The following is a 15,014-nucleotide window of genomic DNA, read 5'->3' as shown; positions in this document are numbered from 1 at the left end:
CCAAGAAGGAGAGTGATGGAGTGCTGCGCCAGATGACCTGGCCTCCACAGTCACCAGACCTGAACCCAATCGAGATGGTTTGGGGTGAGCTGGACCGCAGAGTGAAGGCAAAAGGGCCAACAAGTGCTAAGCATCTCTGGGAACTCCTTCAAGACTGTTGGAAAACCATTTCAGGTGACTACCTCTTGAAGCTCATCAAGAGAATGCTAAGAGTGTGCAAAGCAGTAATCAGAGCAAAGGGTGGCTACTTTGAAGAAACTAGAATATAAGACATGTTTTTAGTTATTTCACACTTTTTTGTTAAGTACATAATTCCACGTGTTTATTCATAGTTTTGATGCCTTCAGTGAGAATCTACAATGTAAATAGTCATGAAAATAAAGGAAACGCATTGAATGAGAAGGTGTGTCCAAACTTTTGGCCTGTACGTACATCAGAGGAAGACACTGTACTTCTATATTTACCTGACAGAAAACGTTGCAGATTCAGAAATTAATCACATAATATCACAATGAAAAAAATCAAACAGTTGCCACGTGTGTGTGTGTGTGTGTGTGTGTGTGTGTAGAGAGTAATGTTATTAGTGTTATAAGTTAGCAGTAGACTTAATTAACCCGACCCAGGATGAGTTTGATGAAAACAGCTGTGTCAGCTCCGAGATAGTTTCGCATTGCACAGCGCTGTGAAGGAATAATCTCCGAGATTAGGTTATGTTCTGCCTATGTTTAGAAGTGATGAATGTAGGCTACAGCTCACAGCAACTTAATATAATATAGTGTCTGGCTGTTGTTTGATATTTAGTGTTGGCAAATGGCTTTTTATTGAGTTTCCTCTTAGCGAAATAATAGACACGGAAAAGCCAGCGTTACGTAGCACCTTTTTTCAACCTTATTCAACACAACAGTTGCAATGTTCCTGTCAACTATCCGCTCGTGCTCCAGGAACGTGAAGAAAAGTTTGCTTGGTATATCCAGCAATCACGTTAAGTTAGAAGCAGCAAAAAGTGAACCGCAGCCCAAGCCAGTAAACCTCCCCCACCCCCACTGCTGTCCAGAGCGTGTCAACAGCCTGCTGCGTGCTGCACCAGCAGTTTATTGTTCGGCCATTTATTTTTATTTTTAATATCCAATATGCAATGCTGTCCAAATTGCTCCAAAATCCAAACCCAAAGTTCATTGGGTACCCAGGAAACCAAGTGTGAAGTAGATTGGATGAACGGTTCATGAGATATTTGAAAGACAGACACACTTGCATACATACACACACATACAGAGGTGTCCCGCTTTATTAGATAGATGACAACAACGCACCCACATGACGCAAACCTTCGATGATCGCTCACCACCCCCACCCCTCCTCCACACAGTTGCTACTACTAAGGAGGACACGGAGGACTAAAAAAAAAAACATGATGAACTCTTCAGGTGAGGTAATTATTCTTCTACGTCTGCCATTTTGTAAACTAAGCCAATAATTTAATTATTGGAAAAATAATTAACAGCTCAATTAATAAAGAAACAGACATTCCTGTTAAAGGAAGAGCGAAAAACATCTAGATACAAGAACAATCTGGAAATCCCATGTCACACCCCTCATGCTCCCATGATGCACCTCTGCCTCAAGCAATCTTGACAACTCTAGCACACACAGAGGGAGACGATAATGGCACATCTCTGTCATCTACATGTCATAAATATCAATAGACAAGGCCTGTGCGTACCTGCACCGAGGGAATATCACATCACCCAGCAGACCACTTTTCAGGCTTTGAAAATGAAACCTGGGTTACTGTCATACTGCCAAACATTTTTAATATATACATTAAGTCATATTTTTATTCCATTTTCCGGTTCATCAGATTCGTACTCCATAATCATCCCTCATCTTTTTTTAATTTCACGATAAATACATTTTTAAAAATAAAATATTCAGAGCAAAATATTAATAATGCAGCTTAACTCATATTCATGGTCATCAATGTCCTGCAGGAACCTCAAATCTCCAACACGCATACTTCTCAAGAAGCGAAATAAACATATTCCCTGTTCCTTTGATTTTTCTCTGGCTCTCATCTACCATCTGATATGTCTAATAAATAAACATGAGGCTTCTCTCCTCCTACATTCACACATGCAGCCCTTATTCTATTATTGTGATATTTTTCTAACAACCATTCTCTGGATCAATATTTATAATTGCCAATATCCCTCAGAGCTCCAAAAGCATCTTTTCACAGATTCAGAAAGTGGCTGGTTTTCAAGCCCATGCCTGGCTGAAACACACGTCACTCAATGTGTCTTATTGAACCTGAATCTATTTTCATATATGTAGATCGGTCCTATTCATGTTTAGACACATGTCTCCTGCTGAGCGAATCCTTCTCTCTCCTCTTCGCCTTCTCATGTTCATGATAAATAAACATTAGCCACTTATGTATTCCTACTAAATCAGCAAGGTCCTCCTGCAAAACAAGTGTGTCTCCAAAACTGCCATATTTTCTTGGCCAAAGGAAAAACATTTCCAGTGGGGATTGTGACCCTAAACTTGGCAGTGTTAGTCAATCAATCAATCAAAATGTATTTATATAGCACTTTACAGCAACCAACAGGTATCCAAAGTGTCTTAGAGTGCTGAAACCCTAAACTGGACACTGTAAGCGCTCGATTATCTGGGCAACACCAGCTCAAATTTGTATTCGCGGTGCTCGCTTCTGCTTAGATTTCTAATTTCTTCTCCTCTGCCATCTCTTATGCAGAGTAATAAACACAACTCTGCTCAGCTGTTTACATATTCAGACATATTCCTGATTCTGATATGGATATTCTTGAGATAATGAGCAGACTATTTACATTTAACTTTTCTTCACCATATTCACTTCTCTCTTTGCTCACCCTCTTTTGCCTCCCATTTCTACCCTTCCTTTCTGTCACTCTCTTATCATTCTTTCTGAATCTTTCGCCTTCACCCTCTCTCTGCCCTCCTCCCCTGTCTCTCTCTGGGAGATGAATTGAATATGTAAGCTATTGGATGTGAATGAATAAAGCATCCCGTCTCAAACACACATTGGTGACACCTTATTAACCACATGTCAGCTGCACATGACAGCTGGAGCACGCACAGTTCCCATTCACACACACATTCACAGCATACACATGTACACATAGACACTAATGCAACTGCTGCTTCACACCCACACAAGCATCCTCAAACACACACACGTGCACGCACACACACACGCTCACACGCTGGCATGCACACATCTATATACACTCACACAAACAAACTCTCCTCATTAGTCTATATTGTGTTAGTGACTTACATTTTATCAGACACAGTGAATGCACATTTGATTGGAAAGACATTTGACATTCCAAAGGTTAAACACAATACAAAAGTTACCCATTTCACCAAATATATATAACTGGGTCAAGAAAACAACTCTGGTCAACGACGACTTGACTTTCTAACGCGTTATATGCTAAACCATTCCGCCCAACAACAATTGTTTAATATTAGGCTTAGCAACCGTAACTGTTTTTGCCTTTCCAAAGTAAAAAAACAAAACAGAAGAGCAAAGTGTAAGAAATTGATTAAACAGTGTTGGTTTGCTCTGACGTAAGCCGCCCAGGACAGTTGTGATTGGTTTAAAGAAATACAAACAATTCAGAGTTTTTTTTCCCCTATCCCAGAATAGATAAGTGGTGTAACCAGACCACACACCAGCGCTGTGGAAATAGGTCTGTCAAGACACGATGTGAGTCCCCTACACGATGTGAGTCGCACATGTGCAGAATGGCCGCCATCTTTGACAGCTAGCTACGGCAACACTACTTGGATAGGGTGACCAGACATCCCGGTTTGACCGGGACAGTCCTGATTCTGAATTGCGTGTCCCGAGTCCCGACAAAAGCCTGTCGGGACGCTAAAATGTCCTGGTTTACACCAACCACTATGAAATTGTCCCGGTTGTCAGCGATTACATAGCCGACGTGGTCTTATTATAGCCCGATCATTAATAAACCTATGTAGAAAGACTAATAAAGCGTCCAGCGTATGATTTTAACAATCTGCGTGTGTGTCAGTCAATCGTAGCGGTCTGCGTCTGCATAATCAGTGCAGCCAGCGTTACAATGTATATTTGTAAACATTGTTGCAATGCCTCTTCTTATCTGTCTCGTTTTAACCAATCCCTCCTAGGGCTGGGCGATATATCGATATTATATCTATATCGTGATATGAGACTAGATATCGTCTTAGATTTTGGATGTCGTAATATCGTTATATGACATAAGTGTTGTCTTTTCCTGGTTTTAAAGGCTGCATTATATAAGTGATGTACTTTTCTGAACTTACCAGACTGTTCTAGCTGTTCTATTATTTGTCCCTTTTCCCCACTTAGACATTATGTCCACATTACTGATGATTATTTATCTAAAATCTAAGTGTGAAGATATTTTGTTAAAGCAATGTTGTTAATTGTTAATTACCAACCCTAGAATATAGCCGCAATATCGATATCGAGGTATTTGGTCAAGAATATCGTGATATCTGATTTTCTCCATATCGCCCAGCCTAATCCCTCCATGTCCGCTGGAAAGTCAGCGGACGGCCGCTGGGTGGAAATATTCGCTCATTGCAAAAGCAGTTAGATTTCGTTCAAAAATGTAGGTCTCCTTTGTCAGTTCGCCATGTGCCTACTGGGCACAAATGTTCCCGTTGAGCTGATCTTTTCGCTCATGAACAACACATGGACTGATGAGAGGAACCGCATGACCATTATTATCCTTAAAGGCGCTACTCGTCACACGGGCCAATTTTGCTGACACCTGTGCGCAATATCACAGTAGGCTTTCAGCCAACAAATTGATTCTTGGGCAAATTCACTCCTCTAACAAATATATGGAATTAATGTTTCCAATAAGGAAGCTATCTGCTCTATCAAATGAGATTACATTTGTTTGTGTGTGTGTGTGTGTGTGTGTGTGTGTGTGTGTGTGTGTGTGTGTGTGTGTGTGTGTGTGTGTGTGTGTGTGTGTGTGTGTGTGTGTGTCTGTGTGTGTGTTGTTGGTTAGAATAACACTGGTAACACTTTACGGTAAGGGTACATGAATTATCATGAATTCATGCATGAATTAATTGATGTAGGCCTATGTGTTATTATGCATTATGTAATTAATGATTTATGTGTTACTGCATTCCTTAATATCCCATGAATCATCAGGAATTGACGTGTTCATAGTCTGTCATTCGTGACCTCATACATGAACAACACATCTAAAGCATTGGGTACGTGGGCACATCATTATGAATTATGATTTATTAAGCTGATTGTGATTATTGATTATTTATTTTTCTGTAAAAAAATGTGGTCATCACTGCACAAATTCTGATTTGAACACAACTTGTGCATAATGATGTACCCACCTTACCTTGATGTATTGCTCGTGCATGAGGTCATGAATGAGAGGCTATAAACTCATGTCAATTCCTGATGATTTATAAGATATAAAGGAATGAAGTAATGCACAAATCATGAATTAATTCATGCATGAATTCATAATTCATGTACCCTTACCGTAAAGTGTTACCATAACTTTAGTTCAAGCCTGTGGCAGCAGTTCCAAATAATTCATTTAGTCCTATGCAATGAAAAATACCTTTTCACAAAGTTTTTCACAAGTTCATTAGGTGCATTTTCCAAAAGAATGCTTTAATTCTGAAAAATAAAGTTTGTCCCACACGAAACTTACTCAATGTCTTAATATTATTTCTTAGATATGTAGGCTACATACCAAGAAAATTCATTAATATTAACTGAGATACCCCATTATATTGTGAGCAGTTGGCAAAATTGTGTCTAATCTGTCTGTGTCTATGTCTGACCTGGGCTGGCACATGTTCACATTAAAAAGCGTGTGCGTGCACGAGCACTACGGTCACACGCAAAGTGTCTCGGTTTTAGTTCCGGGAAATCTGGTCACCCTACACTTGGACGAAGTGATAAAACAAAATACTTTCACCCAGGAAAAGCGTGTCTGTTCTTCGGGAGTGTTTTACTCCAAACCACGATCTTTTTCCTAAACTTAACTAGTTGTTTCGGTGCCTAAACCTAACTGTCATAGCCGAATGACGCTGACTTTTTCTGGGCTAAACTCAAGTGCCAGGCTCCTGAGAGGGCCGTCATCTGGTGGTGCCTGTACCTAGCTCACAGTCACCTATTGGCGGCAAAACACAACTACCGACTGCCACTGATAAGACGGAGCTCTGTAGCCAGTGTCACGGAGCTCTGTGGCGACTAAACACAACCACAAACTGCCCATAAAAAATAAAAGGAATATAATATACATAAATATTGGCCTTTATATATACATGGAGTTTTTCGCGTATCGTATCGCTTTGGTCGATAACTATTTGGTTTGTCCAAGTAGTGTTGCCGTAGCTAGCTGTCAAAGATGGCGGCCGTTCTGCAAATGCGCAACTCACATTTTGTCTTGACAAGGTCTAGCAATGCGAGACTGTGGTTGTCCTTATATAAGCTAAGAAGCCAAACAGTGTTATCTTAGAATAATACAAGACTCATCTTAAATTTTTCTCATCATACTTACAACGTTACTAGCTCTAAACTGCAATATACGAACAATGCAGGTTCTTTAGCCTGCTGTCGTCGACCTCTGTCTCACATCAAGGGCCCATAGTTGAGTGGTAAAACTGCCGCTGTTGTCATTGTAAACTGCACTACATTTAGTGCGAGATTTACATTGCATAGCAACAGTGAATAAGGGGGGCAGGCCTTAGCGAACAGGCAGTAGAAAGCACCTTTGTTACTTTCCACTAAAATATTTACTATTAAACTATAACTATTAAATCAGAGAAGACAAAAGAAAACACAAGTATTACAAAGATAACAAAACAATCAGGCAAAACAATCCAATAACCTTGAAATATTTTTAAATCCTCACCTCTGACGATAAGACCCGCAAAGTTGGACACCCCAGAGCCGCGCTCTGATTGGGTGACGCAGCGGTACAGATCTTGATCCTGATTAGTGACTTCTTTGAGGTGGAAGGAGGCGGCGAACCGTCTGTGGTTGATGTTTTTGGTCTGGGCCACGGGAATATCTTCTCCATTCCTCCTCTGAATCACAGACAAACACAGAGACACATATAAACGACTGCAGAGGCTGGTAGAGGGTTAACTGCCTTGCTTAAGGTAACAAGGCAGCACTGGACCACACATGCTCATGTGTGTGCACACAGTCTCACACACACACACACACACACACACACACACACACACACACACCTCCCCTCTTCCTTACTGACAGCAGGTTTGAAGGTCATGACTACAATAGAGCCTTAATGAAATCAGTAGCTATTAAACTCTTAATCATGTTAGCAGCTAGGATGTATGGCCTGGGGTCACTGTGTGTGTGTGTGTGTGTGTGTGTGTGTGTGTGTGTGTGTGTGTGTGTGTGTGTGTGTGTGTGTGTGTGTGTGTGTGTGTGTGTGTGTGTGTGTGTGTGTGTGTGTGTGGATGACACTTTGTTATTGGATGTACCCGACCTGAGGGTGGCACACTGAATACAATGTTTCATTTCTTTGTGTTTGTTTATTTCCACGCCATCATAGTGGGGGCATGCAAAATACGAATTTGTATTTGCATTTATTTATTTTGTTCCAAGGATGAATAGTCTCATATTAAAGGCTTGGTTCACCAAATGAGAAAAAAAACATATCTCTCACCTGCCTATAGCCTTGTTGGTTTTATTTGAGAGTCTTTATGATTTCTGCCCATTTCAGTTTGTGGACATTTAAAACAACCAATAAAAACTGTTAACAACACTTAAAACTGTAGGTTTTATCTAGTGATTATCCACTATTTCTGGAACAAGGAGATGTTGTTTAAAGGGTTAGGGTTACATTTTGTAAATGTCATTTTTTTTTTTATGCTGTGAGCAACATAAATTAAAGTCCCTTCAACTCCATTTATTTTTGGGGGAAATAAATCTCAGAAACAGATATTTTAAAACCAAATCTATCTTTAAGGCTAGATACCACAAGAGTAAGTAAGAAAATATTTTGTCATCTCCTGTTCATCCCATAGTAGTAGACTAAAACATTGTATTCAACTGTGTGTATATACATGTTTTATAGCTGTACCTGTAGCCAGAGTTTATTGTTCGATGTGTCTCGTCCTGTGGCGATACACTGAAATGTGGCGTTTTGTCCGGCGTTTACCTCTACGTCCCCAAGGCGAAGAAAATGAGGAGATTTATCTACAAAGCAAAAGAGGACAAACTAATTATTTGGTAAAAGTGGAAATGAGGTGACAGAGTCAGAGGGATGTATGGATTCAAACAGGTCAGGTTATCACAAACACACTGTATACATTTCAGGACATTTTCTAACCCTAAGGAATATGTTCATTATTACTGCGATTAGATTTATTGGAGTCAGATGAAGCGGCAGTGCTGCATTGCCACTGGGAGGTAACATCAATGGCACATACAGTATATATCATTTGCACAATGCTAAGATATGAAATAAGCCTTTCAGACCCTGAAGATGCAGTTCAGCTATGATATTCTTATTCTGGGGAGGTGATTGCAATCATAGATAGCAGCTACCATGTTGAATGAAAACACACACACACACACACACACACACACACACACACACACACACACACACACACACACACACACACACACACACACACACACACACACACACACACACACACACACACACACACACACACACACACAAACCTGTGTCCAGAAATGCAGCTGTGAGAATGAATGCTTCCACTGTGGAGACTAAGTACTAATTCCTTTTCAAATACTTGCTCCTTCCCATTAGGAGTCCTGCTCCTCTGCCTTTAAAAGACTGTGACTCTTCTTTTTTATATCTTTCTCAGATTCCAGGTCACTTTATTGACAAAATCAATGTCGAGGAATATAGGAAACTTCTGACAGGGACAACAATGATACCAGGACCTCACGAACAGTACAAGAGGACGGTGCAAGACATTTTATCTTTATGACTTTTAATCAATAGAATCTATTAAGAAACAAAATTGTCCTCAGAGATTTCAGTGCTCCTACAAGACAGATGACCAAAAGGATTTGTAATTGCTTCCTTTGGCAACACAGGGACCCTCCAGGAACCTGCCTATGGCTCTAGATTAATAGACTGTTCTGTTAACAGTAACAGTTTGTCGTCATAACTCTTTTCTGGTCTCTGGAAGTAAGGAAACACTCAAGCAAAGGAGAGAATACAACTTGAGATGTAGTGAGAATTTAAAATGGATCACAGTCCTCATCTCTTTCCTGTCAGTGAGACAAGACTGCTACTGTTCACTGTGTGTGTGTGTGTGTGTGTGTGTGTGTGTGTGTGTGTGTGTGTGTGTGTGTGTGTGTTAAAGAGAGAGAGAAAGTGCTGAGTGGTCAGAATCTTCTCTCCCTATGATTGCCCTAATACTGTCTCATTTCCCGCTTCACTCTCTCCTATTCCCTCTTTCGCTCTGTTTCTGTTTCTCCCTCTCACAATCTCTCTCTCCCTTTTTATTTCTCTAATTTTTCTCTACGACTTGTCTTTCTCCTCTCGCTGCATCCCTCCTCTCCTGTGTCACCTTCCCACTTATCTACCCGTTCAAGTGCAACAGAAACCATCCCAGGTATAGTCTAATTAGTGGCCAAAGCTATCAGCGTCTATTCAGCGAACTAGGACTAATTGCTGGCATGCTAATGACTCACCGCACGGGTAACTGAGCACCTGAATGTCCTCAATGGCGATGAAGCCGGCTTTGCTGTCTGAAACCTCTGCTTCAAATATGACCTGTGAAAAGACAGAGAGATTTAGCCATTACTGTCTTCATTAATACCAATATTATAAATGAAATCCTTTATCTAAACAGGGACTCTCATACAGTAGAAGCACAGACAAACACACAGAAAGCCACACACACAATTTACACACACTGTGATGATAAATGAAAACATTTAGAAGTAGCAATAGAAATGCTAAAATAAAGACAAAATAAAGGTTTGAAAGAAATGAAAGCATTAAATGAAAGCATTGTTTTTAAATTAGCTTTTTAAGTTGTTAGCTCTTTTATTTGTTTAAATTTATGCTGAGTATATTTGCAAAGTGTATTTTGAAAAAAAGGTTTATTAAATTAAACACAAAAAAGATATAAGAGTATCAAGTAATTTATGACCCTCCATTAGCCTGCCAATAGAACAGCTTAGAGCACATACAAAATGTACAAAAAACAACAACAACAGCAAAAACACTGGAAATGCTGGTCCTAGGAGAAAACTGAAACTTACATAACCAACAAATGCTCTGCTTGCATATCACAAGCCAAAACATCAACCCTCTTTAGTATTGTTACTAAATCAGAAGCTGTGCCTCTGAAGTTTTAGATGCATTCTGGGTGCACTGAACGCTACAAAGCAAGACTATTGCCATTTAAATTGGCAGTTAAAGTGATGGATCCAATCTAAGGATCGATAGAAAGTCTGTGACATCCACCATTGATGGGCGCTAAACTGGATAAATACAAAGCTGCCATCCTGACTGCTGCTGCATTTATAAATTCAGGCCAACAAGCCTGGAAGGATCAATTAGATACTTTCTGTTGGATCATAGTGATCTCCTTTGGTACACATAAAATGGCTGCCAATGAAATGATAAAAAGTAATGAAACCAAACGCGGTAAGGTAGAGAATGAAGGGTTGGAGCCAATGGGAGCCCATTTGTTTTTCGTTCCCTTCCATTATCTGAATTTCAACACACAAAAACCATAGAAAAAAAATAGTGAGTCAAATACATGGAAAAAGAAACAAGAGGAAAACAGCAAAATGTGGAATGGGATAGTCCAATCATGGGCCTTTGTTGTGATTTAATAGTGCTTTGTAGTTGATGTGTTTGATGAATGTCAATACTGCATGCAATAGGTGCTTCAATTTACTACCGTCTCATTTCATCAACTCATAGCCTAAATAACTACTCCCCTCTCTCCTCATCCATCTCTTAGTCCCTCCCTCCTCCTTGTCCAGACGTTAGCCTTCCAACTCCCTCCACTCTTTATTTCTTACGATTTCAAACCATTCCTCTTCCCTTCTCTTTCGGTCTCTCGCTTCGCTTGCCGTATCTGTTTTCTAACACTGTTTACTCAGAGAGGTGCACTGCAATCAACAGAGAAGAGGAGGTCGCTACCAAAAAGAGAGGCGAGGTGAGGCGGGTGAGCAGTTGTTGTCATTCATCACCTGTAAAAGGAAATCTGCTGTGAACTGTTTACCCATAGCTTATCATCTTCTGCTTGTCACACTCTCCCCCTCTGTCTCCCTCCCCTACCAATTTATCTTGTCTCTCTGTCCTATCATCTTTCACTCATAGCTCACTGCAGAGCACAGCAGAAAGACATCAGTTGACTTTTAATACCTTCATATCTCTGTCTGTCTGAAGACCGGCTTGCCTGTCTGCCTGCCTCCCCAGTCTGCTGGTCGTTGCTTGTTATTATAACCACGTTTGTTTTGGCAGCCATAACATGACCTCATGACTTCTTCTCCTTTGTGTGCAAGTGTACATGTGCAATGAGACCTAGTCCACACGTATACAGGTATTTTTGAAAACGGTGGTTATCCCACCTTCATTCTCAAAAAAAAAATCCTGTCCACACAAGCACTGTTTTGAAAAAATCTCTGTTCAAATCAAAACACAAAAACACAATTGAAGTGTCAAGAGCATGCCAAACCAACAGCAATATAACCAAGGGGGTAAGCGAGCCTCCACAAAGCATACCTCCTATGCACCATTTTGATGCTAATAAGCCATCACCTGCCGTTAGCATTCCATTGACTGCCATTCATTTTGGCGCCACTTTGACAGCGAATAACTTTACATCTGAAGCGTTTAAAGACTCTATTTGTCCATTGTTTATTTCTAAAGAAACACGACAATGTATAAAAGGCTCCATTACCTTGTACCTCACGTTATGGCTCCGGAGCAGCCGTTTTTGTAAAAATAGGCTAACGATTGTGTCATAACCACGCGACTTTCTGTCGCATATTAGAGGAATTACCGTATAGTACAGGAGAAGCTCGCAGACAGTTTCGACTCACATTAGCTGTTTAACTTTAATTCATAATTTTAACTAGCATTTTAGTTAGCAATAATTAGCCTGTGTCCATGTTATCTCCTTACATATACCTACGCTCTCTGTCTCTGCAAGATTGGGAATGATTGAGATTTCTCTTGGCACAGCTACCAGAAGACTTCCAACTTTCAGACAGGTTGCTCACGTCGTCAAGCTCAGTTTGAGACTGCGCAGTAACGCTCAGCCATCACCGGAAAAGTGCTTCTGACACATCTGTTCCTCTATAGTGGAAGAGTAACTTTACATGTATGTGTAAACATGTAAAAGGTCCTGTTAGCAAGGTTAGAACCAGCACTATTTTGGCCACGTCTGCCATTGCATGAAATGTCGCTGAGTTTCTGAAAATCTTCACGCTGGCAGGGATTTTCCAAAATATCCGTTTTCACCTAAAATGTAGTTGCCGTGTGGACAAAAGACCAAAAAGGATAGAAATAAATACCCGTGTATGTGTGGACTAGGCCTAAGTCTCAAGTCTATTGCTGTTAATCATGACTTATTTCAAAAAGTGGATTTTGAATGCTTTGCACAATGCCTAGAGTTACTGCAGCCTGAATACAAGTCATTGCTCATTTTGTTTCCTTGTAGAATTTAAATCAGTCATGAGATCCATTCTGTGATTCATGGGTCCGATGGTGGTCACCTCTAAGGAGATAGTGTTTCAATCATGCAGGTGTCAAGCGCTCACTTCCTGACTGGTCTCATCACTGTGAGGAAGGATTACTGATAGCTCGGGTTTACAAGTTCTCACATGGGCAAAGCAACTCTGATACGCTCCAGGCTGAGGACTGACATATCATCCCTCCAGAGTAGGCTGTAGTGCAATAGTGCACATCCCCTTATCAACTAATGGCATATATCATTTTGATGTATGCATGTATAGGCACTGAATCAACAATGTTTAAATCTACAAGCACAGAGTGAGTGCTTTTCACTTCATGTTATAGTTTGACCCCTCTCAGTCATGAGTCATCTGGGTTTAGGGCAACCGATTTTTTCTAAACACATTGTAATTAAACTTCTACATTTATATATCTGTGTGAAAAAGTTGTATTTTACTTAATGTAATGAATGTTGAAAGTAAACACAGCAGTGAGATTTCTAATAGTGATGGAAACAAAGACATGTAAGTGCCACAAATACTGAAATTTAAAATAAAATAAAATGAAGGGCTGCAAATAATGATTATTTTTATTATCAACTCAAGATTTTGTCTATTATTAGTTTTAAAATAAACGTTCATGCCAGTTTCCCATAGACCAAGACAGCATCTTCAAAAGTCTAGTTCGACCAACAGTCCAAAACCCAAGATATTACATTTACTACCATACATGACAAAGAAAAACATAACATATTCACATTTGAGAAGCTGAAACCAGCTAATCTTTGAAAAAAATAACTGAAACTATCAAAATAGTTGGCAATTAATTTCCTGTCAATCAACTAATCAATTAATCGACTCATTGTTGCAGATCTAATTACAGTAAGTAACAATTTAAATCTGTGGTTGGTTAATTGTATTGCAGTCTAGTGATAATCAAAGGAACATCATCTGAAAGCCAGTTTTCATTGAAAGTAAACTTGACATAAAGACAAAACTATAATTACAAGGTCTACCATATTGTAGTGTGTGTGTGTGTGTGTGTGTGTGTGTGTGTGTGTGTGTGTGTGTGTTTGCCTTTTGTGTACACATCAATTCTTGTGCGAGTGTGTGTGCGTGACTACATGTGTCTGCATGTGCCTACACTTCCCTTGGTGAAACCAGTCTCATTACACCTCAAGCTAAAGTGCTAACACAGAAACATGTTCCAACATAAAAAAAAATCTAATCCAAAATCCAATAACCTATTCCATAGCCTGAAATGCCTACATAAGCCTTAGCAAACCAGGATGATTATGTTCAATTAAAACATGTTGACACAAGAGTTTCATGCTAGTGATCTCCTACCATAGTCACTGAGGGGGACTGGGCTCCAGATGGGCCATTTGGAGTATGCTTTCACACTTCGCCTTGCAGTAATATTATATGGTCCCCAGGCTGTGTGTTAACATGATCAGTGTGTGTGCATGCCTGCTAGGACATCCGGAGACAAGCTATCCCACAACAGGCACACATCTGTCAACACCAGCCAACAAACACACACAGATCATGCTGACTGACAGCCATAAATTAAGAAAGAAGACAAAACATACAAGCACAGGTTTTCTTCAACAGTCCTGCAATAATTTATAGCCCTGTGAATCTTATAATGTTAGACAGTGGTGCATTAAAAGCAACATTGACAACAATATCAGTGTCTAGCATGGTGACACAGACACACACCCATGAATGCAAACACGTGTGCTCACACTTCATTTTTTTCTGTCTTTCTAGCCTAATCGTCACCTCCTGAGCCTCAGTCAACACAGATAAATCAGCTGCCTGCCTCCCAGCATGTGCATGTGTTTGTGTATGTGTGTAGGGGGTGTTTGTGTATTCACATGAACACAAGTGGAAATAAAAAAACATTTACATGATAAAATAATCATTAATTAACATAGCAGTTGGTTGTTATTTAGGGAGTTACCTGATATTCATTAGGCCAAAAGGTGGAGACGGCGAGTTCAGCTCTCAGCCATCCTTTACCTGAAAGACAACATTACTGTCAATACAAGGAAATAAAATCAACAGTGTCAGATTAATTTATGCAATGAGAGTTTGACTGGACCCGGTCTTTACCAGTGTAGGACGTCACATTCCATATGGGGTTGGCCAAGGGACCCTTGTTGACCTAGAAACAACACAGAACACAATATAAAACACAAATAATAATGGCATATATTACACACTGTAAGTTGTGTTTTTGTGAAAA

General features: G+C 40.0%; 1 protein-coding gene across 8 annotated transcripts in view; it reads right to left on the bottom strand.

The window, feature by feature from the left end:
* ptprk (protein tyrosine phosphatase receptor type K) overlaps positions 1–15,014 on the bottom strand; it is a 122,625-nt gene that overhangs the window by 55,018 nt on the left and 52,593 nt on the right. For all 8 annotated transcript variants that reach the window (XM_078275249.1, XM_078275254.1, XM_078275250.1 and 5 more), the window contains exons 4-8: positions 14,882–14,933; positions 14,730–14,788; positions 9,758–9,839; positions 8,160–8,275; positions 6,960–7,134 (exon numbers count right to left, since the gene is read on the bottom strand). In XM_078275249.1, coding sequence (XP_078131375.1) covers positions 6,960–7,134; positions 8,160–8,275; positions 9,758–9,839; positions 14,730–14,788; positions 14,882–14,933 — 484 coding nt within the window. The remainder of the gene's footprint in view (positions 1–6,959; positions 7,135–8,159; positions 8,276–9,757; positions 9,840–14,729; positions 14,789–14,881; positions 14,934–15,014) is intronic.

Source organism: Sander vitreus, chromosome 18 (assembly GCF_031162955.1).
Source record: "Sander vitreus isolate 19-12246 chromosome 18, sanVit1, whole genome shotgun sequence".
In the NCBI taxonomy this organism is placed as follows: Eukaryota; Metazoa; Chordata; class Actinopteri; order Perciformes; family Percidae; genus Sander; species Sander vitreus.
This window is presented reverse-complemented; position numbering and strand designations above follow the sequence as displayed.